The sequence below is a fragment of the Alexandromys fortis genome, unplaced genomic scaffold, assembly GCF_014885135.2.
Source record: "Alexandromys fortis isolate MF-2015 unplaced genomic scaffold, M_Fortis_MF-2015_v1.1 scaffold_17, whole genome shotgun sequence".
NCBI lineage: Eukaryota > Metazoa > Chordata > Mammalia > Rodentia > Cricetidae > Alexandromys > Alexandromys fortis.
Window position 1 is genome coordinate 15,082,693 of NW_026067896.1, and position 23,611 is coordinate 15,106,303.

At 47.2% G+C, this 23,611-nt stretch overlaps 1 protein-coding gene across 8 annotated transcripts in view; it reads left to right on the forward strand.

The window, feature by feature from the left end:
* The window catches only part of Arhgap26 (Rho GTPase activating protein 26), a 1,368,274-nt gene that overhangs the window by 1,338,833 nt on the left and 5,830 nt on the right, over nucleotides 1–23,611 (forward strand). For 6 of the 8 annotated variants that reach the window (XM_050161399.1, XM_050161408.1, XM_050161390.1 and 3 more), the window contains 3 exons: nucleotides 8,890–9,000; nucleotides 9,136–9,165; nucleotides 14,448–14,539. In XM_050161399.1, the coding sequence (XP_050017356.1) occupies nucleotides 8,890–9,000; nucleotides 9,136–9,165; nucleotides 14,448–14,539 (233 nt within the window). The remainder of the gene's footprint in view (nucleotides 1–8,889; nucleotides 9,001–9,135; nucleotides 9,166–14,447; nucleotides 14,540–23,611) is intronic. The other 2 variants (XM_050161372.1, XM_050161382.1) reach the window with 2 other exon arrangements.

Sequence of the window (23,611 nt, forward strand, 5' to 3'; positions counted from 1 at the left end):
AAGGTGTGTATACTCACAAGCGCATACACACACACACACACACACACACACACACACACACACACACAATGGTGTGTGGTCTAGCAATAGCTCAGTGGTTGAGAGCACTTGTTTCTCTTGCAGAGGACCCAGGTTCAGTTTCCAGCACCACATAGTGGTTTAGAACCATCCATAACTCCAGTTTCAGAGGATCTAACCCCTCTTGTCACTTCCCAGATACTAGGCACATGCAGGAAAAATACTCATATGCCTAAAATAAAAATATTAAAAAATTTAAGAACTGTAAAGATGTGGCACGACGCAGACATTGGAAGGATACTTAGAGTGTGAAAGTTGCAACAGGGAGGCTGAATCTTGCCTTGTACAGTCACAAGTAGTGACTCAGCTTTCACTTGTAGGCAGACCCTTCACTGCCCCTAAAAGCATCCTAATTGTTTGTTTTGTTTTGTTTTTTCAGGGTAGAGAGGTAATGGGGAATCTGGAAATGATGATAGCATGTTTACTAAAATGTTTCATGCTTGAGTCCCTTTTGATGTACAGTTTTGAGGGCCATTCACGTACACATGACTTACTCATCCTGGTGTATAAAATGAGCCTTTGTATCAAGCCACTAAAAGCATTTTCCATCTTCTTTTCCTGAAGTGTGAGGGTCCTGCTCTTTACTCTTCCAAATTAATTGTGCTGTACATTCTGAGCAGGTGGTGCACCAGGAAGCTTCAGCTGTGGCTCCTCGGGAGCCTTGTTTTGTAGTTTTAGACAGATGCTCAGTCCTCCTTGGCCTGAAACTTTCCAGATAGGTTAGGGTGGCTGGCATTGAGCCCCAGATACCCACCTTCCTCTGCCTTGCCCGCGCTGTTACTTTCACGTGACAGCCCCATGCCCAGCGAGTTTTTGCATGAGTTCTACGAATGGAACTCAGGTCCTCATGCTTACAGAGCAAGTACGTTACACCTGAGCCACTCTGCCCTGCTTGTCATAGTCTTCTTGTATGAATGTTCGTCTTGGGACACACATGCATAGTCCTCCAGGGAACATCCTGGTACATAGCTGTTGGACCATAGATGGCATCCTCACCTTGATCAGAATGGGTATAACAATCGTTTCTATCTCTCCTTCAGTAGAATACAACGGGTTTTGGTGTTCTACTCACAAGCACCAGCATTCTCTCTATTTGATTCCTACCTTCTAGTCATTGTATGGGTGTGTAGGATTGATGCGGCTCTCGTATACTTTTCTGTCTTACAGAAAAGCACACTTCTTTAGTTTTCCCTTTTCAGGTCTCAGGTTGCTTGCCTATTTTCTGCCTCTTTTTGTTTTTAAGTAGTAGTTCTTCATGTAGCCTAACTATGGATTCCACATTTATTTATGTGCCCTAGATCTTTCTCCTCTCTTCTAATATTATCTTTTAATGAAAACCCACTTGTTTGGGCTTTACTGGGTGGTAGGATTATGCATATTTTTGTTCTTGTTTTGAAACAAGATCATATGGGCTTGAGCTCTTTGTGTAGCCCAAGCTGGCCTCTATTCACAATCCCCCTGCCTCAGCCTGATGAGCAGAAAGAGATTGGGCAAGAGAGCCAGACTAGGAGGCTGCTGGGAATAAGAAGGGTCTCAGGATATGTTCGAAATGAGATAATAAACCATGAGCCATGTGGTAAACTTAGATAAGAAATATAGATTAACTTAAGTTGCAAGAACTAATTAGTAATAAGCTTGAACTATCAGCTGAACATTTATAATTAATATTGAGTCTCCATATTGGTTATTTGAGAACTGGTGGATTGGAAAGAAAAGTCCACCTGTAGTACTCCATTGGATAAATCTAACCCTGATTATTTTATATACCCTGCTTTGTTTGCCTTTGGTATTAGGATCTGTAATCTACCTGGATGGTGTGAGATAGGAGGTCCAATGTCATTTAGGTATCCAGTTATTTTAGTACTATGTGTGGAAGGATATTTTGCAATTATTTTATTTTAGGGAATTTAATGTGTGAGTCCTGTGTTTGCATAGTTCTTTTCCCATGCTTGCAAATCTCATTTTAAGAGCCATGTTTATTCCTCCCTGACATCCTGACCATTGCTGTACCTTAGACTGTAGGACAGGAGATTGAAATAACCCATGTTAAACTCTCATAGTGCTTCCTCCAAAGATGGAGGTGTCCTACAAGAAGCATTATAAATCATGAATTTTATTTGGTTGAAAAATAACAAATATATTTAATTTTAGAAACCAATGTTGATATACCTGCGGCCGGGATGAACAAGCGGACCCTCCTACTACACCTTAGTGTGTGATTAAAAATAAGGAAAGGCTGAGCTCACTGTGTGTTGTGTACCATGTGCACAACTGAAGCGCTGGGCCCAGTGCTTCTGGTTCCTTCCATTGATGATTTTCCTTACAGTGATCAATTGAACTAGGATTCTTGTCCAGGCATCCATTTAAAAATCAGAGTTCCTCTCTGTTCGGGTGGGAGCTTCACCTTAGCCCCTGGCATCCATATATCCAAAGAGTCTGGAATCTTTGGGTGGAAGTTCCATTTCCAGGCCCGCCTCCCCTGGGAGTTGCCTCAGTCCAGACTCCAAGTCTGAGAAAGCCCGCCAAATGATGATCCCTCCCCAGAGATGCTCAAGATCACTCCCACAGGCTAATTAAACTGCCCCCCAGAGAACAAACACATGGTTTTCTGGTCTTCCTTCCAATCTCCTCTCCCACCTGGGAGTGCTGTTATTCATTAAATCTGGGCTTTTTCTAATTTGGTTTGATTTGGTCTGTTTTGGATTATTGAGTGAGTGGAGAAATTTATCAGGGTGCAAAAACTTTTCATCTGGAGGTCCCACTGAGACCAAGACTGAGGCAACTCCCAGGGGAGGGGGCTTGGGATGGAACTTTCACCCAAATACTCTGTGACTCATTTCTGTACTGTTCACCTGAGAAGATTCACACTGTTCACTGAGAGAACCTTACAGACAATAGACAGCCTCTGCTAAGATTGTCAGTTTTCTTTCAATCCTGGAATTACTAACCATCTTCACCTATACCATCAGAGTTTACAGTTGACTTGAAACTTATCTGCCAGAATTGTTTTGAGCTGGAAAACAGAATAGCTATATTGTGGATTCATCAAATATCTTAATGCAAATTATTAGAAATGTATTTTTTTAAAGCAACTGCCCATAACTGTTAAGACCCTAAGGGAATTTTGTCAGCTAGCAATTAAAACAAGGAACAGCTCTGTAATTATCAGAATTAAAATGTATACAAGGTATAATGGACGAGGTATAATGTCTATAAATACATAGACAAACATCAGGAAAGAACACAGAATGGAGGTCAGGAGCACATGAACGCCCCCCCCCCCTTTTCCTGCTTATAAAGTTGAAAACACGTATTGCAAGATCCCAAAGGTTGGCTGAAGGCAGACTTTTCTGGCCTACCTGCCAATTCCCAAATAACTACACAAAGACTTATTATCAATTATGGATGTTTGTACAATAGCTTAGGCTTATTACTAACTAGCTCTTATAGCCTAAATTAACCCATTTTTATCAATCTGTATATGTTGCCACATGAGTTGTGACATTTACCTGTCCCCTTGAATGTTTGTTTATGTGGCTATTCCCCCTTCTTCTTTTCAGCATCCTCTCAGTCTGGCTCTCCCACCTAACCTCTTCCTGCCTAGCTACTGGCCAGCTGACTCTTTATTAAGCCAATGAGAGAAACACATCTTCACAGTGTACAAAGGTTATTCCATAGCAGTTGGCATGTTTGTCGTTTCTGTTACAAAAGGTTGAGTAGGCACACATATGAAAGAACTTATGCTCTTCAATTTTCATCAAGAGTTTACAATTTTATTTGTTATCATTTTCTCTGATCCACTATTGTCACTGTACTGACCAGTGCTCTTCTCAACTGTGTTTGCCCAGATGGCTTTATTTCCTTTTTCTCTTTATGATATTCTGCTTCAAGTTATAAAGGGATGTTTTCCAGGGAAGAGGCACTCACTAATCTGGAATTGCACTATCTAGATGCTATTGTTTTTTTTTTTTTTTTGGTCTCCTTTCGGGGAGAGAGAATAAAGACATCCCCACTTTGACCTTAATGACTTCAGTCCCAGTTCTAGCTCTGAAGGAGAGATAAACTGTTAAGGTCATCCCACCCCCAGGCCTGAACTACACACATGTGGGCTACAGATTATGGGTCCTTTCTGGCAGAGCTATAAATGCAAGTTTTATGTCATCTCCACAGTGTGATGCTGGCTTAGGAGCCTTTGGCCCCTCTTCATAACTTCTGTTTAGTCTTTAGGAAGTCTGAGCTAGCTGAATACTCGCTATTCCCATTCCTCTTGGTGCAGCTCCACAGTCAGACTAGATGCTCAGTGTCCCTGCTTGTCCGTCTGTCTGGGTGTTGGTGTCCCTTCTTCAGTTCTTTGCAGGACGCCCTTTGGAAAATTAAACATTGCTCCCATGTAAAAACAGAACACTGGGAGGAAAACACGCTTGTTTGTCCGTTATTGGAAACATTGGGAAAGACGAGGTGTCTAAGCTAATCTTAAACGACAGCAACATACTGAGTCTTTGGACGTAGTGCTCAGTGTTGGAGGAGTGCATTTCCTAGAGTTTTTTGAACAAGAGCTATTTGGCAGGATATAGCATGACCCTTAAAAGAAGATTCTAACCTTTTACCCACTAACTTTACTTCCAGGAATTTATGCTAAGGAAACAATTGGCGACACAGGCAGTGATCCCCTACAAGGATATGATGGCAGCACTATTTATATTAGCTAAAGGGGATAGCAATCTGGATGTGCACACAGAGAGAATGACTACATAAACCAGGTATACCGTACAATAACATGCCTGCTAGCCAATGGAAAATGTACCAAAGTCTATTAAATGACATTGGAAATCCTTATATTGGGTAACTTAAAAAATAGCCTGTTAACCATGCATATAATGCCAAGATGTTAACAGTGCTTATCAGTCATACAAATTATTACATAACTTCATTGCTTTTTTTGTTTTGAGTATTTTTAATTTTTTTCTGCAAAGTCATAAATTGATTATAAGAATTTAGAAAGATTAACTTTCTTTTGTCTTTTGTATTGTGGATTGAATCCAGAGCCTTGTACATCCTAGATAAATATGCTATGGCATACATCCCTAGCTGAAGATAAACTTTCTGTGTATTGGTGAGCTTATGTCTCTAGTAAGAGCTCCCTTTATCTCACACAAACTCTATAACTGTGGTGTGAAGACCTAAAGAATCTGCTATATCTCTGTTCGGATTGGGAGCCCTGCTCGGGTATAGCACTGTTCACAACATGGCCAACGTGCCCTGGCCGGTGCATCACACACTCCGTCATTCAAGTGAGTCACCCCAGAAGGGTGTCAAGCTGATGACATTACTACACACTGTACTTGAACTATCAGCCACAACCTCACACGCTGCCAAGGCCTCGGCTTATCTCCCTGAGCTGTTATTCTCTCACTGTGCTGAATGTCAAAGACGCTGCCGAGTCTGCCGAGTCCTTTTGAGGACACCGTGGGTGAGCACACTGCAGCTGATGTGAGCCTCCCAACTGGAGACAAACCAGCCGAGCAGACTTCCTTCATGCTAAAGTTGAAGCTGTTGTTGCTGTAGTTGGGCCCTGATGAAGGCTTTGGCAGGACTCCAGGAATATTTAGGGTGAAAAATATGCTGGGGTGTTCCGCTGGGAAATACCCAGCTGGGCTGAGGGTTGTAAGAGATCTTTAAGGGTCATCTGCTAAAATTGGAGTTAGAAAGTTATTTCCTCCTGTTTTTAACCTTGATTGTTTGTTATGTTTGGCTCTGGCAGTGGGAAAAGAATCGAGAATTTCTTAATGGAGGTTTTAGGGCCAAAGGTAAAAGCGACTGATTTTTGTTGGTCTGTTTTGTTTGGGCTTATTGTGGTCTGAGAGTTTTTGTTTGTTTGTTGTTGGCTCTTGTCGTTTTAATAAGTCACTGGTAGCCAGTCACTGCTGTAGTGAAGAGGAAATTGATGTGTATGAACATGTGAGTATCATTATCCCTGTACATTTTAAGTCCCTCTTGTAGGTTGTATGAGTTCCATCAAAACTAAAAGAGTGTCTCATTGTCTCTTAGATGAGTGTCTGTGTATTCAACCCTTCTTTTGCCATCGACATTCTTCAGTGTATAAAACAATGTGCACTGGTATTGTTGATAACGGACATTTATGATGTGCAAATAAAAGGCATAATAGCTTCAGTAGTTGAAAACACCATAAAAAGTACTGTGGAGTATTCAATTTATTATTTCATCAACATTGACACAGTGGTAATAGATTTTAAATTGTGGTCATTTCATAGCAAATAAATGCTTATTGCTATGACCAAATCAAATAGATAAAATGCTGCTAGACATTAAAATGTGCAGTTAATATTTATGGAAGCTGACATGGGGCATGAAGAGTCACTTCTTACAAGAGTTATGAGTGCCGTGCATTCCAGCCTCACCCCCAGATAATTTCTGCCCTGTTTTCCTGGCGGGGAACTGCTGGGATGTCTGAGGATGTAAAATGACATTCAGAACCCCATATTGTGTTCTCAGACTATGCTTCCTGTGCATAAGACATAGGAAGCTAGAGGCGTTTTCTCAATAGACAACTACTCTGTAGATCCTTTGGGATTATCCTGTAGTATTCCCACAGGAGTCCAAGTTGTTCTCTTGACCCTCCCCTTGTCTCACGTAGCTTTCTGGTTCGGGCCATGATTTAGGACTCCTTTCCAGGCTTACTGACTGGCACATTATGTGGTGGGACAGAGAGAGGCCAAGGAAAGCAGTGGCTGGCCCAAGTACACGGGAAGACTGCTTAGGTGATGGACAGCTGTTTCTGGATCAGCAGGCACAGTCGCTGACCTCCCACTAATGGTTCTTGCTCTCTCTAGTCTAGCTTTCTTCCTAACCTCTTACATCTTGTCAAATATACTTTAAGCTCTTTGAAGCCAGAAACTTTGGCAAATTGTTTTTATCATCTTGCTCATTCTGGGTGCTTACCAATGAGTCTTTGATGGATTGAAATCTTCTCTTTGAGTTTAATTTATTTTCTTTGTATGAATCCCATCTGCTCTGTGAGTCTACCAGACAGGACAGAGGAGGCAGGACTGTGGAGTCTATTGGAATTCCCTGTGTGCTGAGCCTTACTGAGTCTGCTGCTGTATTTCCATTCTCCCTTGCAAATGTTAGGCATCTGAAGGAAACTCATAAATCAGTGAGTAAGAGAATCACTAATGCTGTGCCTGGGTCTGTTAAGCTTTTCAGGGCCTAGAGGAGCAGAGGAGGGCCTGCTTTCTCGGAGACAGAACTGGCAGTGAGAGCCAGGCTTTGGGTCAGGGCATTGAGTGAATCTTGGCCCTGTCACTTAAAGACTGACAAGCCTTTCCATAGCCCAGGGTTTCACATCTGTGAAGTGGAAATTCCAGCAGTGCCTGTCTGTGGGCTTCTTGGACAGCTTAATGAGATCCACTAATTTCCTCCCTAGTTAGCTCTTTAATACCTACAGGAATTACATAGATAATCTAGCTACGGCAAGAGGAACGAGACTTCCTCCCTCACGGGATACATACGCTAGAAATATAATACACATGATGACATTTAATAAGTATTTAATCAGATTTGTTGGAGGATATGAACTTTGCACTGGGTGTTCTCTGAATGCTGCCACAGGTCTTCATGTATATATTTTGTATATATTTACACACACATGCACTCACACACTCACGCTCACACACACACTCAATACCAGTGTCATGTCTGAATTGGTGTAGCCCTAGTGCAGTTCCTACATGTCCTCATATAGGACATGCCTGTATTCTTGCCGACTTCCCACCTGCAGCTGCTGCCCACCTGTACATTTCACTCCCCCATAGAGAGCTTTGTTTGTACAGTCCAGCAGCCAGCTAAGATTCGGGAACTGAGGTGGTTGTACGGCTAGCTTGCCTCCACATCTTCTCAGCCATCTGTGTTTGCACTTTCTGTGACATAATGTCATTTCACCTAGGTGCTAAGGTGTTTGCATAATCTGCGGAAACAAGTCAGATGGCCAACATGGCCAGTTAAAATCTACCAGCTAGATTGTGGTAATTTCAACCTTTCCTCTCCAACCCTTTGGTCAGCTGCCCATCAAAGAATAAGGCAAATGTGAAGTTTGGGCTCCCTTTTAAAAACTGTGTTTTCACTGAGACTGTTCTTTGAGCACCAGAATCCACAGCAAGAGAAAGCACAGGCCTGACAGCGCACCCCCAGGGAGTTCCACACAGCCATAAGTGCTGTCTCTGAAAGGTGTGTGTCCGTCCTGCCCTTGTTCCCTAGCGTGTTCCTAATGCACACTTGGATCTCCAATGGCACACAGCCCGTGTAGTTAAAAATGTAAACAGGAAATTGTTTTCTGGCTGAATGGCCTTTGTGGCCCAGAAAAATATTCATTTCTGCTGAGACGTAAGTTTTAAAGCACGCAGCAGTGAAGGCTAAAGGCTGACTGAGAGCACGGTCAGTGTGTAACAAAGCAGGCAGCAAAACACAGAGCTGCAGATTCGCGTATGTGGGTCCAGCGCATGTTCCCCAGGGCCAGTGGTACAATAGATAATGGAGAAGCTCAGGTCACTGAGAAAGCAGTTGTGAGATGGGGCAAAGGACATGCTTGTGCATCAAGACATCAGGGCAAAGGCGTTCCTTGGAAGACGCACACGACTGACCTGGAGCACGGAGACTGGGCAGCATGCCTCTGGACTTTGGTGCTCCCGTGGTTCTGCTGCAGCACCCTGTCATTTGGCCTCTCCATGAACCTCCTGTGCTCCCACTGTGGTTTCCCTGTGTGCTGATGAGTTTTCTGGTTGTTATGTCTTGCAGCCCCCCGAATCCAAGCCCAACTTCACCCCTCTCGCCATCATGGCCCATGTTCTCGGCGCCATCCAGCCCTATGCCCACCTCATCCACGTCCAGCGACTCATCCCCCGCCAGGTCTGTTGCAGGGTTGGTTTGATTTTCTGTTGCTGCCGTTGTTCTCTCATTGGCTTGGTCCTCTCTTCACGCAGTGTTCAGCCTCCTCGTCAACTCTGTTCCCTGCCATCCAAACCTGCACTTGCTTTTTGACAGGCCAGAAGAAGCGGTTCGTGAAGACTCCAGGTAAAACCACGGATGGTGACTGACCTGTTTCCGTATGCAGAGCTGGTCAGGGACACTGGGGGCCTCCTCTGCTCTCATGTGATCCCCTCCTAAGAAGCCAAGCCAAGAGGCACAATACGCATGGCCCTGCATGGCATCTTTAATACCCTTTCTAACCTTACCCACATTTCTGAATTAATCTCTGGTGCTTGGATTTGAGGAATGGGGATCTCCAAAAATAGCACTCATGTGTTGAATATTTTCTGAGTCACTGGGCCCTCCATGTTTTGGTTGAAGATAATATCCTAAGGAGCAGTGTTGACACACATACATACTTTCCTCGCCACTTGGTTATCAGGTAATATTTGGCAGCGTGTGCTTGTGGGTCGGGCCCGTATTCCTGACATCAAGTCACAGGCCAAATCCACGGAGTGAGAGAGGAATATAGCACAGAGGGAAAGACTGAGACATGACACACTTGCTCTTTAAACTGCTCAGGGCTTCTGCCTCCCTACCCCATGTACTCCAGGAATCTTCTGTCTCTGAAGGCCATGAACTCAGAGTGCTCATGGGAACAGGCACCACCTCTTTGCTGAGGGTGAGTGGCTTGACCTCGCTCTTCTCCCAGAGGACCATGCTTCAGGCCTGTCTTGGAGAGCTCAGCAGCTAAGTGCCACGGGGTTGCTCCTGAGCTTCTTTGTAGAAAAGAAGCTCTCACCTCCAGGAAAAGGGTGGAATAAAGATCCTGCAGGTGCCTTCTGCTGCTAGGGGCCCTCGCAGCCAGCTCTCAGACTCGGCCTGTGTGTCCAACAAGCCATAGTACAGGGGAGAAGCATCAGGACATTCTTGATTTTGGTGGGAATTTTGCATACTGCCTTTTCTGGCTCCACCAGGGAGGACTCTCGCCATTTAGAAAGCTATTTAGAGGGCTCTGTATCCACAGGCACATGACTTTCCTCCCTTTGGGCGTTTTCCTATCTGTTGTGTCATTCTAGACTCGTATAAGGGCAGGAAGAGAAGTGGCCCAAACAACATTGTGGAAAAAGAAAATGGTCACGTCATTAAATGAGAGCCATTGCAGAGTTAGGAGTTCTTGCCATCTTCCCAGCATTTTTATTCTAAAGACCAGGACAACCCCAGTAAATTTCTGTGCCATCCCAGCCCTCAGCTCTGCGGGATCGGACACGGCTTTCCATCTACCTTGGTTCTGGATGATGGGAAATATGGTTGTGTAGTATATTTTTTTTTTGTCTTCACTTCATAAATAAAGTGAAAATTAGATCCTGTTTTCCTAACACTTTAAGCTCTTTGTGAATGATTTCTTAGGCAACGGCTAGGCACTTTAGGAGACATTTACTTTCTAGTAAACCAGAAACCATATGGATTATTCCAGGTAGGCCCCTCATTGACCCATGAGGCTCTGGAACGGACCAACCACAGTGACTCATTTACTTCCTAAATAGCCTTGGGCATGAGCGGAGGAAGAGACCTGGTCAGTCATCCTCATCACCTTAGACCATGGACAAGTTCAACAGAACCGCCATATACAGGCTGCCCATGCATGCCTCAGCATTTCCAGGGCATAAATTTTATTTTTCATTAGGGGAATGGGGCTAGCCTACACACAAGTAGTTACTCAATACTGCCCCCTCTGGTGTCCTTTAAAAGGGCACCATTATGAAGATGTCCCACAATCCTTTAGGAATCTGTCATTTTTAAATAGGCAAGTCACAGTAGGGCTTAATTAAATTCACTGAGTTACATGCTTATGTTAAGGTAAGCACAGATGGAACCCTGATGGAAAAGTAGCCCACTAGGAGGCCAGAGGTGGGTTCTAGTCCCTAATTGCTGTTACGGTGTATAGCCAAGAGTTGGAGGACTGCACCCATTGTCCAGGTCAAGTGTCACCTTTCCCCAAATTGACTAACAGAACATAAAATTTCAATTTTTCTTTCCTTTGGCAAATCTTTTAACAACAGATTCTGAATGAGGCCTAATTGGGGTCCTGGGAACCCAGGGCAATGGCTTCCACTCTCCATTCAGTCTGCTGTTTGAACTCCTTGTTTCAAGCTCAGAAATAGAGGTACCTTTAACTGCACAGAAGAGATGGGCACCGGAGAAAGCCCCTTTAACCTTTGCCCTTGTTTAGTTTTTTTCCCATTTGCCCATCTACTTCTCAGGAAGCCCCCTCATTAGACCCTAATTTGTATTTGCACTTGGGCCCTGGGGAACTGTCTTAATGATCAGATCACTGCAGGCTGGCCCCTCCTCCAGGAGCGCACACCATAGAGAGTGGGTTGTCATTCTGCAGAGCTTGCAAGGGCATTTGAGGGAAATTCCTCTGAGTGTTTTCCTGGCCTCGTTCCACGCTCAAAGGCAAACACTGAAAGTGAACCAGCAGAAGGTTCCAGAGTTGCTCATGCCCTTGAAGGCCCATCCCAGAGCTAAAGAATGCTGTGATGGGGCCTACTAGCACCTCCCCATCCCGTGTCCAGCTGCAGAGGAGGGAGCCAAGCGACCAACAGTGCCGGCTTCAACCAGAGCCAGCACTTCCCAACCCCAGACTTTAGCTAACAGGATCTGTTTGGTGAGACCCTTCACATCAAGCAAACGCCTTAGGAACTTTCAGAGCAAGCTACGGGGTATGAGGCTTATAGCAATCTTGTTAAAGTCATTTTAACAAGACATGACTTCCCCAGTTAGGGTTGCCGAACCAAATAAAAACACAGCCTACTCAGTTAAATTTGAATTTAAGATAAATAAGAAATATATTTCTTAGTAGACATATACGTAAAAAGGTATGCGTTATTTATATGAAATCCAGATTTGACTAGGTGTCCATTACTTCCTATGGTGACCATACTTCTTGGGAATGGGAACAAACCCCTTCAAAAGCGTGCCCTCTGGGACTAGAGACACGATTGGTGCTTGCTTACACTATTCGTGGCACCCTACATTTGATCCCAGCCCTATAGGGGTGTGTGTGTGTGTGTGTGTGCGTGCGCGCACACACACACACACCCCTTCTGCATCCCTCTGTTTTCTGAACACCATTAGGCAGTTGTGGGAGGATCTTACCATCAGTTGTCAATTACCTGTTAGAGAAAAACAGAATCTCTCATGACCTTCATCTTACTTTTAATACACTGTTTTCTCGACATTTCATTACTAAATTGCAAATTTTTAATATTGTTGGAAAGTTAATCCCTTCTAATAGTAGTTGTGGGTGCTAGAGACCATGGTCTCTGCTGTCTGCTTGCCAGACAGTCTTACTGGTTTCCTGGGCTGCCCCTATTCTGTCCTGTGACCTTTATTTAATGAGGTTAGTAAGTAACCTCCAGGGAAACCCCATCCAGAGAAACCTTGCCTTCCCTGGTCTCCTCACACTGCCCACCTGTGCTGCTCTGTCCTCAGAGGCAGCCCTGGGCTCAACCTTGGCTCCTATGGCCTGGATTCTCCTTATAACCTGCATATCATTCAAGACACCACAGGCTTGACAGTATAATGTTGGGCTGATTTAACCCCTTTCACAGCCTCCTGGCTGTCCTCCACCCATGATCAGGGCAGGAGGTGGGGAAAGGAGGCCGCATTTTGTTCACCGTGAAGAGCTACACATTGACTGCTGGGCCCTGGCTATCCCGCATGCAGGTTTATTATTTAGTGTGATTAGATCAGAAGAGCTGGGACTGATGGGAACTGAGGCCTTTCTCCTTCATCCCCAGTGCCCCTGTATTATTTCCTTCTGCTTTCCCAGTTCTCCCCTTCCCAGCAGCACCCATTGGCTATAAGAAAACCAGGGGGAGCTACCGTCAACTGTTGTTTCCCTGGCAACTCCGCTCACCCTGCTGTACAACAACCCCTGTCAGTTGTCCGTCTTCCCATTTCCACGGACCCAAGACTAGAAGGAATACCCCCATCATCCACGGCTCATCCTTCCCGAAGAGAACCTGCACTTGGTACCCCTAAGCAATAGCAGTTTCAGCAGACCCAGATACCCTGTCAGCCGGGGCATTTCCAGTTCTAGGAGGCTCTCAGATTGTCAAGTGAAGACAAATTCAATGACATACATCTCCTGACTGCCTTCTTATGCCAGAGGCCCTCTGGCTTTTTAAAACTTGTACTTCTGGATTCCAGAGTGTACTCCCTCAGATGACTTGGAGAAAGAGAGTCACTTGTGGCAAATAAAGAGCAGCCTCTTGACAGTCAGATGTCACTGTGACCTGTGAACAGTCCACAGACTGCTAAGAATAGTCGGGTACCAAAGTCAAGCTTGACGGTGGAAGAAAGTACAATTACCCTGTTCCTGCAAATGACCCTGAAGACACACGGGCTTACCCCGCATGGCCTGTGATGGTCAAACCCTGCCCCGGTTCTTTGGTAGATGACTTTTTACTGGAATGTGGCCTCGCTGGTTTGTTTCCATGGTGTCCCTGGCTGCTGTGTGCGCCAGTGCAGCGTGAAGCAGTTACAACAGAGACCACATGCCTTCAAGAACTCAAAGATTGGCCCCGTTACCACAAAAATGTGCCAGCCCCGACTCTGGCCGCGTGCAGTGATGCCTTGGAAAGTGACATGCAAACATTTCGGTTTCAGTTCTATTGCTTATAGTTTTATATGCAAGCCGATAGGGCGTGTAAATGCTCTCAAGGGCATGCTGATAGCATGGGGAGAGCTTTCTCCACATTCATTGAACAGGAGGACCCGAAACAAAACACAGACTCAACCTATGCCCCTCCCGACTCCCCGCAAACTCCCACCCTGGTACACACGTGTGCTCACACCGCTTCCCACGCCTCCTCCAGCCTTGCCTGCCCTGGGGGCTGGAGAGTTCCAGGTCTGGAAGGCTGCCCCACCAGCGATGGAGAGCATCTGGGGGGAGGGCTGCAAGCTGGCTCTGCTGGACTTTGGGTTCACTGGGCTTTGCCAACTTCTCAGAGCAACTGTTGGGAACATTCTGCAGAGCCCTGTGGTCCCTTCCTACCCCAAACACTCCCTCTCTGGAAGCTCTCCCCTCCCCTCCCAGGCCCAGCTCTTGTAACTCTCAGGTAAAGTTTCTCTGGGGCACAAGGTGACTTTGGAGAATTGTAGCTTCTTAGAGCATGGCCTTTTCCGGAATCTTCCTCAACTCTCTCCTGTGGCCTTTAAGACTTTCCCACCTCCTGTTTTGGCATCTGTCTACCCTGTGCAGGCTCTTCCCAGGAGAGAGGGCTAGGTGGCTTGCAAGGAAAGGGAAGAAGAACGATGAACTATCTGCGGCTTTCGTGGTTGCAAACAATGTTAAATAAACTCCCCTCTCCACACAGCACGCCGTTCCGGAAGGCAAAGGCCTTGTATGCCTGCAAAGCTGAACACGACTCTGAGCTCTCATTCACAGCAGGCACCATCTTCGATAACGGTGAGTTTCCCATCATCTCACAAGAATGGAGGGGATGCAGGTGAATGAAGTTCCTACGTGGGCCAAGGGGATCTTTCCCCCAAATCAGACTTCCGGAGGCCTTACCTTGGGTAGCCCACATTGACATCTAGTCACTGAGTTGTTTGGAGCAATCTCTGAGTGAGACTGTACCTGGCCTTGGTGTTTCACATTTGTGAGCGAGACAATCAGTGACAAGGGAGTGGATACAGGATCGTGGCAATTGGTCACAGGTATCAGACGAGCTTAAGGTCACCTGTTACGTCATGCTTTCTCCTTGGGATGTCCACCTGCATTGTACAGGCAAGGCCCACTCACCAGACAGCCAGGCGGGCAGTGAACCTCTTCCCGTTCCTCCTCCCTGGAGCACAGAACAGATTCTCTCATGTGACAATCACACCCCAGCAACGGCCTGCCATGGCATCCTGGTGCAAGAATGTGTTGTGGCACTCCATGAAACCGGGGACCTGCTTGGTGTACCATTATCCCATTTCTTTTCTGTCTTCCAGCCTAGAAACGTATTTTATAGTGAAAAATGAAGCTTGGTTTGGCATAATTCTTTGCCTGAGAGGAAAATCTGGCCCCCTGTGCAAACACCAAGTTTCTGTGATGGCTGCTTTCCATGGTGAAGTTCTCCTTCAGGGTTAGTTAGTTCTGTTTGCTTCAGAGGAAGCCAGAGAGGCAGCAGCCTTTTTCCACAACCCAGGCATTTGTTCTGGTAAGCACTAGCCTCAGGTACAGTGAGGGCAAAGGTCACACCAGTCTGGCCGGGCACCCCTGCCTGGCCCTAACCACACCTCTCCCCATGTGACTGAGAAGCAGCAGAAGCAGCTGCCCTCACAGCATAGGAGAGCCTGAACCCCAGAGCCAGGCCACAGTACGTGTCCCAGTCTGACTACTTGCTCTGATGTGACCTCAAGTGGTGACATCACTTCTCTGTGCCCCTGCTTCTCTTCTCTGTCCCAGCAGAATGCACACCTACCTTGCATGGTATGGTAAAAAGGACGTCAAGCTGATATATGGTGTAGGCATAAAGTAGTGAAGGAATGGAATAGGAAATATGCAGTGTGCTATCCTTATTGTCACGACTCTGTGTCCATCTTAGAAAAGGACCATGGTGCTGCAATCTGGTAACAAGAATGGCTTTTCTTTTAGGGCTAGCATGGCCCAGCCTGACTGACTGTCAGCCAGCTGTAGGCACTGTAGTCCCATCCAGAGAGCCTGGCACCAGGTGTCCCCCACATCCTGCATTCTGCCCACCTATTCAGTCAGGCATGAGTAGACCTGGTGGGAAACACAGCAGCCAATGCAGGGAGAGTCCCAGCCTGGTTCTCCTGGACCAGCAACAACTGGGGCAAGTTCGAAACTACAAGTGTCCCGATGAGCCTGTGGTCCTCCTCCCTGCTTCCCTGAGTCCAGAGCACCATGCTGAAGCTTTGAGCACATGAAATAACTGGGGCAGCCACCTCTCCTGTCATCAGCCGGTGCTTGCGAGCCTAGCAGACCAGCAGGCACAGTGGGGCTGCGGAAGACTGTCCCAAACCCTGCCATGGTGAGTGTGCCCGCACAGAACAGCTGTACTAACATGGCACAGTTTCCCCTGACGGACAAATCAGAATGGGTGTCACCACTGGGGCGGTTCTGCTCCTGCCATGGGTGAGTGATATATACAATTATGCAATTCTCCCCACTGTCTGATTCCAGGATATCACCCCCACACCCCCACACACACATACGATGAACCCATGCCCTTTAGCAATCGTGATGCTTTATGCCTGAACTTTGGATATTTCATGCAAATAGAAATTACATAATATGTGGTCTCTGTATTTTCTTTTATTTTTAAATGATGTTTTTCGAAGTTAACCCATGTTGTAACACATATCTGCAATTTATTCCCTTTTATGGCCAAGTAGTATTTCATCATGTGGCTGTACCAAAATTTACTTCAACATCTACCAGTTAATTGACAGGATAGCTTATTACCACTTTTCCCCTGTTAAGAATGCTATACTGTTGACATTCATGTTTGAGTGTTTTTTTTTTTTTTTTAAATAAGTTCTTTTGGGATTTCTGGGTCACATGGTGACTCTAGATTTACTGTTTGAGGAAATGCCAGATTATTTTCACAAGGAGCTTGCACCGCTCCGCGTCCCCTCCTCGTTCATTTTAAGTCTCATTTTTGACATAGCCTAAGTAGTGAACAACAAGAAGTCAGGCAGACACAGCCCATGAGCTTGACCTGCCAGCGCCTCCCCTTCCCAGTGGGGTGCTCTGCCCAGCAGGTGCCATGACTGCTTTCACCCACCACCAGGTAACCTTCATAGCTCCTTAAAGACAGACACATGTAGCAAGAAAGGCGTTTGGTTCCCTTCCCACGCACCCCCGTGATCTCCAGGGTTCACCAGAGTTCTCCGGTGGTGACATCACGTGCTTGCATGTGACCGTGGGCACGCTCGTGCTGTGACACACATGTGGAGTCAGAGAACATTTTTTTCTTTTTTTCTAACTTTCCTCTTATTATTCTTTGTGTTTTTCACATCATGCATCTGGATCCCATTCATTTCCCCGTCCCTTCATATCAGCCCTCTGCCCTTGCAACACCTCCCCATCAATCAGAATAAAATAAAATTTAAGAGAAATAAGGAAAATAGGGAAAATCAGTCTCATCATGGAAGCTGTAGTGTGGCACAGTGAGTCACGCAGTACCCATTTGTCCGTACATCTTTACTTGCAGGTGTCTGTCAGAGTCATTGGTCTCTTCAATGACTCTTCAAGGCCTCTGGCTTCTGCTACACTATCATATCAATACTAAAGCCTCACTGGGACTCCTCTTGGATTTCCTGTTGTTGCCCTGTGTATAGAGATCCTGCAGCGTTGGGTCTGCAGGACTGGCCCCTTAACATGCTGCTGCAGATCACAGATGGGGTGGATGTTGGGGTGTGCCAACTCATAACCCTGGTTCTGGGCCTGGGTAGTTACAGGGTTGGCCAGCCGCCAGTTCTCCCTTGTCCTCATACCAGGGCGAGCTCTCCAGCACTGCCCTGGCAGGTTCACTCCTTTCAGCCATGAGCAAAGGGCTAGGCCAGTTCTTCTGCTTTCAGGCTCTCAGGGTCGACTCTCCCACACCTCTACCTTCAGAGCCAGCTCCACTGTGCTGTCCAGGTGAGGTGCAGAGCCTGCTCTCCCAGGCACTGCAGCTGGTGAGGGGCAGCTCTCCCACTCTTACGACCTCAGGACCAGCTCCCCCACCTACCTCAGGCATAGAGGGGGGAGGGAGTCTCTCCCCTGCCCATGCCATATGGCAGATAAGGGTTGGGGCCAAATCGCTCATGCTCATATTCTTGGGCCAGTCCCCTCTGCCCTCCCCCACCCCATCAACAGAGTCAGCTCTGCTGCACTTCCCAGAAGAGGTTGCAGGACTGCTTACCCAAGTGTTGCAACTGGTAAAGGGGAGGGCTGGATAACTGGAGGTGGTAGGGGAGGGGGGGAAGGCATCTTTCCCCTTAACTCCACTACTTCTCCACAGACAAGGGAGGTGGTACCAGCTCTGCGCCTCTCAAGCCTTCAGGGTTGGCTCACCTGTGCCCTTGGAGAATGTTATTTCTGGAGGCAGTTCCTTCCACCTTCTCGAGAGACAGGGTCTCTCTTGTTTCTCCTGTGTGCTGCAGACTCCAGTCTAGCTTCCAGCCAATTCTCCTTCCGCCTGTCATCTTACCATAGGAATTCTGGGATTTCAGAAGCACACCACCACCCTGGTTTTTAGCTTAGGTTCTGGAGTCATCAGCTTCCGCAGCAAGTGCTTTTATCATTGGTGCTGTGGTCCTGGCCCCCGACAGAAATGCTAACCCACTTCCTAGACTGTTTTGCCTGGTAATATTTCACCGGATCCTATTCTAGAGGAAAAATCTGCTTTTCCTCTGTCAGAGAAGTAAAGCATTACCAAAGACGATAGTTAGGATGTTAGGTGGAGAAGTGGCCTTTTCCCGACTGCTGCCTCCTGTGTTGACCCGGGAGAGGTAAGCTTAGGCCTGTGTAGCCTGGACGCTCTCTGCGGCGGTCAGGTTGAAGCTTCCTGCGGACAGTTTTCGAACATGTAAGCTGTTGTTGTAAAGTGTGCGGTATTTTGTGTGCGGAATAAGGAAGAGAAGGGAGAAAGGTGTGTGGAGTGAAAGTCTGCTGTTCTATAACCCTTGATCTCTAAGCCTTGGGATTCCAGGGGCCCAAGCTAGGACTCTGGGGTGCCCGCTTAGTCAGCTCCTGGCCTCCATGTAGCAGAGGGTTGATGTGCAATACTGGGAAATATCTCCAGTGTCAGCTCTTGCCAATCTACCAGGAAACTGTCCACACTGCTAGGAGCACCTCAGACAGTAACTGGAAAGAGAAGTAATTTGTGTTCTCAGGAACATTAGTCACCCGGAAGCAGTGTGATTTGTGATACCTAGAAAATTCAAATGGCAGTTGTAAAAATTGGGTTCTTGGGATACTCTTTTCACGTTTTGAGATAAGGGTCTGGGAGACAGGTCTGTAGGTGACATGCTTGCTATGTGGGCATGAGTACCTGAGTCCCATGCCTAGTACCCTTGTCAAATGCCAGGCGTGGTAGTGTGCTTCTGATCGCGGTGCTGGGCAGATGAAGACAGGAGGGTTCCTAGAGACTCTGCCTCAAGAAATAAGGTGGAGAACTGAGGAGGACACCAGTACTGATCTCTGGCTTCTACATACACAGATGCATACATGTGCACATACATCCATGTACGTGTGCCTGCGTGAGCGAGCACACACACACATTTGAGATGAGCTAGATCGTTCATCGTGGTATACAACGAGCACCATTGCCAAACTGTCCCAGGTCCCTTTCAGGTAGACAGCATCCTCACCAGAGAGACCACGAGCTGTCCAGGTGTGGGTGACCCGAGCGCTTAGCAGGCTGTCTCAGCCTCCTCTCTGCTCCTCTGCCACACCAGCATCCCTCTGATTTTACCATATCACCTGCGTGTTCCCACCAGCTGCCTAGCAAGCCCTGCCACTCTTGCCTCTCAGCCTAGCTCTGCATACAAGCTAGAGTGAGCTCCCAAATCCTATCATGTTGTTCCCCTGTTTGGAGCACTGCCATGGTCGCCTGCTGCTCTATGAGGCACCTCTGAGGCCCTCTGCAGCCCAGCCCTGCCTCCTGACCTTTCACCCTTACTTCGTGCACCACAGCTTAGGAGGGCATATCCATAAACTGCTGACTGTCCAACTTGCCTCTTTTTGTAATTAAAGTTTTATTGGAGCACAGACACCATGGTTTTTGTTAGTATGTTTTCTATGACACTACAAGGAATTGCCATACTCTGTGGCGTGTTATAGGGAGTTTACAGACCACTGCTCTGGGATCACATGTAACTTTTCCGTGTCTTAGGGCCTTGTGTCTGCCCTAAGCACTGCCGGCTGACACTGTGAGAGCCTTTAGCTTGTAACTTTCAGAGTGCCTCCCTCCTCCAAATCCCCATCTCTTCTCCCCTTATTCTCATTCATTCTCTCTGGAGTTCAGCCTGAAGATCAGAGAAGCAAAGCAGCCAAGCCACTAGAGAGCTCTTCAGACTGAAAGACAGTGAGTTCCTGTCTCCTTCTGTTTTATATTCCTCTCTAGTGCTGGGATTAAAGGCATGTACCACCACTGCCCGGCCTCTATGGCTAACTAGTATGGCTGCTGGGATTAAAGGTGTGTGCCACCACTGCCGGCCCTGTATGGCTGACTAATGTGGCTGTAATGTCGTCTGTAACTTCCTCCCATGGAGGCTTCTTCCCTCTGGGGGTAGCCAGCCTTTAGAGACCACATCCCATGTTTGCCCATTGTCCATAGTGAATTAGCAGCAGAGAAGACAGCATGCACCGAGCGTGCCAGGGAGCTGTGGTGTACCTAAGGCTGTAGCAGAGAGCAGTTGGCCCGTGCCACTAGCAGCTTCCGTGTTCACTGCTCTAGACTGCCACCCAGGCAGCTCCTTGCAGTGCGTGGCGTGTACGTAGCACATTGACGGGTGCAGTTCAGCCTGCCAACCACTAACTGAGCACGTCACCCACCAGCCAGCATACTGAGGCAGGCATAAGCAGAATTCAGACTGTGGTCAGATGTCCCCGGCCTCTAGGATAGCTCCAGTCTGAATTCTGCGAAAATTACATAACTGCTTAACCTTTTGGACCTTGAGTTTTTCACCTGTAGATGAGGACAGCAGCAGAGCCGGCTCTGTGTTCACACGGAAGCTAATACAGGTGGAGCGCCGGTTAGTGATGTTTCTGCCGTTGGTGTGCTCAGCCTGCTCACACCATCAAGAAGCACCTTCTCCTACGGAACCAAAGCAGGATATGTAGGGCAAGGCTTTGGTCTCTGGGTTCAAATTCTGGTTTTACTCTCACAACTAAGTGCAAATTAACTTGTCTGAAATTCTGAGCATGTGACCCCCATGATACTCAGCCTTTCTAGGAGTCGGGCTGTCATAATGGGTGATGCGGAGGGGAAGGACTGAAGGTTGTTGAGCCAGATCGTTGATAACAAAACCGAGCTAGGGAAGCATTTTAGCCGTTTAATAGGACTCATGAACACTATGTGGGATATGCTGTGAATTTTCCAGAAATCAGGAGGTGGGAGAAGCCGGCAGAAGCAAGTCCATCATACTATTTATAAAGGAATTGGGGTTTCATCTGAGCCCTGTATGAGACCAGGGAACAGATTCCAGCAGGAAGGAGTGGGGCATCCGGGCTCCCACCTCCACCAGCCAATCAAAACTCAGATTTTCATTCTTTAACTATCACCTTTCCTACAAAGGTGTTTTGACACAGGAAAGTCGTAGCTCTTCACGTCTACAAACCTGTTCAAATGCAGGTGCCTAGGGCCCAGGGATCTGCACATTCCGTGAGCATACAGGTGGGGCTGGTACATTGTCTAGCACTAGGCTTTAAGCAGCCGTGGCTCAGAGACTCCAGCGAGTCAACAGGCTCTTCAGGGGGCTGCTTTGTTCCCTGAATCCATGCAACACATCTCTAGGTCTTCCTGGCTCCCCCCACCCCATTCTCCCTGCTGTCTGCAAATTCCACTCAGGTTTGTAGATAACCTCCTCAGCACCCATGCTATCTGAACGACTGTGGGAGGAAACACACACAACCACTAAGCAGCTGTGCTGGAAAGAGGCAGAGCTCTTTTGGTTGTCTATATTTTGTTCAGATGGCATTTTTCCTATTTACTCATTTATTTGGGGGAACAGGTTTAATTTGTTCATTTTTGGTCTGGAACATCTAAGGTTTCCTGAAGCTTTGGTGGGTATAGATATACCAAAGCCAGATACCAGACCGGCTGGTGGAAGGGCCCTGGAGTCCTCCTGTCTCCACCCCCACTGCTGGGAGAGCAGGTGAACACCGCCACAGCTGGAAGAGCAGGTGCACACCGCCACAGCTGGGAGAGCAGGTGCACACCGCCACAGCTGGGAGAGCAGGTGCACACCGCCACAGCTGGGAGAGCAGGTGCACACCGCCACAGCTGGGAGAGCAGGTGCACACCGCCACAGCTGGGAGAGCAGGTGTATACTGCCACAGCTGGCTTTTTCACATGGTTTCCGAGCAACTGAACCCAGGCCTCAGACATAGGGACCTTTACCTGTGTGTGTTGTCATCCCCCTGGCTTGGTCCTGTTTTACTGGGAGGGAGTTCCTCACTTTCTAAGCTGCCCTGGGAGCTAATGATGCGCTCACAGTGGCATCCTTAACCCATACCAGAAACCACAGAGAAGGTTCTGCCACCATCGTAGAGGTGCAGACCTGGAAATGGTCATGATAGCCTCAGCTGGCGGCCAGGCAGAGGGAAGCCTATCTGCTCCCTAGGAAGACCTTTGGTACCTGGAGAGGTCAGGCCACCCGAGTACTGCAGACTCTTCCCTGTGGGGATGGTGTGGGTCTGACATCTGCTTAGGTTTCATGCTTCAGGCCTCGTGGTTGGAAGTTATGCAAGGTTTCGGAGGCCGGCTGCCCGTGTCCTCATTTGAGGAATGTCTCTGCACACATCAGTCCTTTCAGAAGTCTCACAGTCCGGGATTTTGTTTCCTCCTCATTGGCTTCCATTGGTTTCTGTTCTTTCCCTACAAACCGAAACTAGAATTATACAGTAGAGTTGGGGCGGAAGTGCGTTTCTAAAACAAGCTCAGGAAGTCACTTAATTAGCCCAGGAAAGGAACAGGGGGAAATCCATTCTTTCCGAACAATCTTGGATAATTGGGGTTTTCCTAATCCATGTAGAGTGAGTACCCTGTCCCACCCCAGAGTGAACTGTGCTTGTAAGGTCGGTTCACAAGTAGGAACACTCCTCCTCCCCTTACACACACATCTCTGAGGCTCACAAATCCATCTCTCTTTCCTCCCCCTATGGTGTGCTTTACAGACGCAGCCAGATTGCTCCATATCTTCACTGGTGGTTTCCCATAGAGAGGGACTGTGACAGAACGGAAGTGGGTCTATAGTCTGTGGATGTTGAAAAAAAAATCAGAAACTTCGAAAGTTGCCTTAGAGGAAGCAGACAGCTTTTCTGGCTTGTTTATAGGAAAAGGAAAAGTTCTGGGGTATAGGAAAGCAAGGAGGGTGTGGGTGGAGCAGAAGGGAAGCAGGCAGCCTGCAGCGCAAAGTCAGGATCTGCAAGGAAATGAGCAGCGCTGTAAGGATTTAAAGGTACAGAGCAGATGGGTCAAGCTGGGCATGGTGGCTCCTGCTGCTAAGCCCAGACCTGGGAGTTCAAAGCTAAACTACAGATTGAGACCCTCTTTTAAAAAGATAAAAATAATAATGAACAAATACGCAAAATCGATAACCCATAAAGACTAGTTCCTAGCAATCCTCCAGGGGCGTGCCATTAGTACATAGCTGATAGTGAGTGGGATGGGTTGGTGAGTGTAGGCCTGTGTGTGTATGCAAGGGTGGATGGACGGGCGGGCGTGTGGGTGGGTGGGGCATCCCACTGTTGATCCCACTGTTGACCTCTAACCTAAAAGAATGTAAATCTGTTTCGCGTAGTTTAAAACAGGAACTTCAG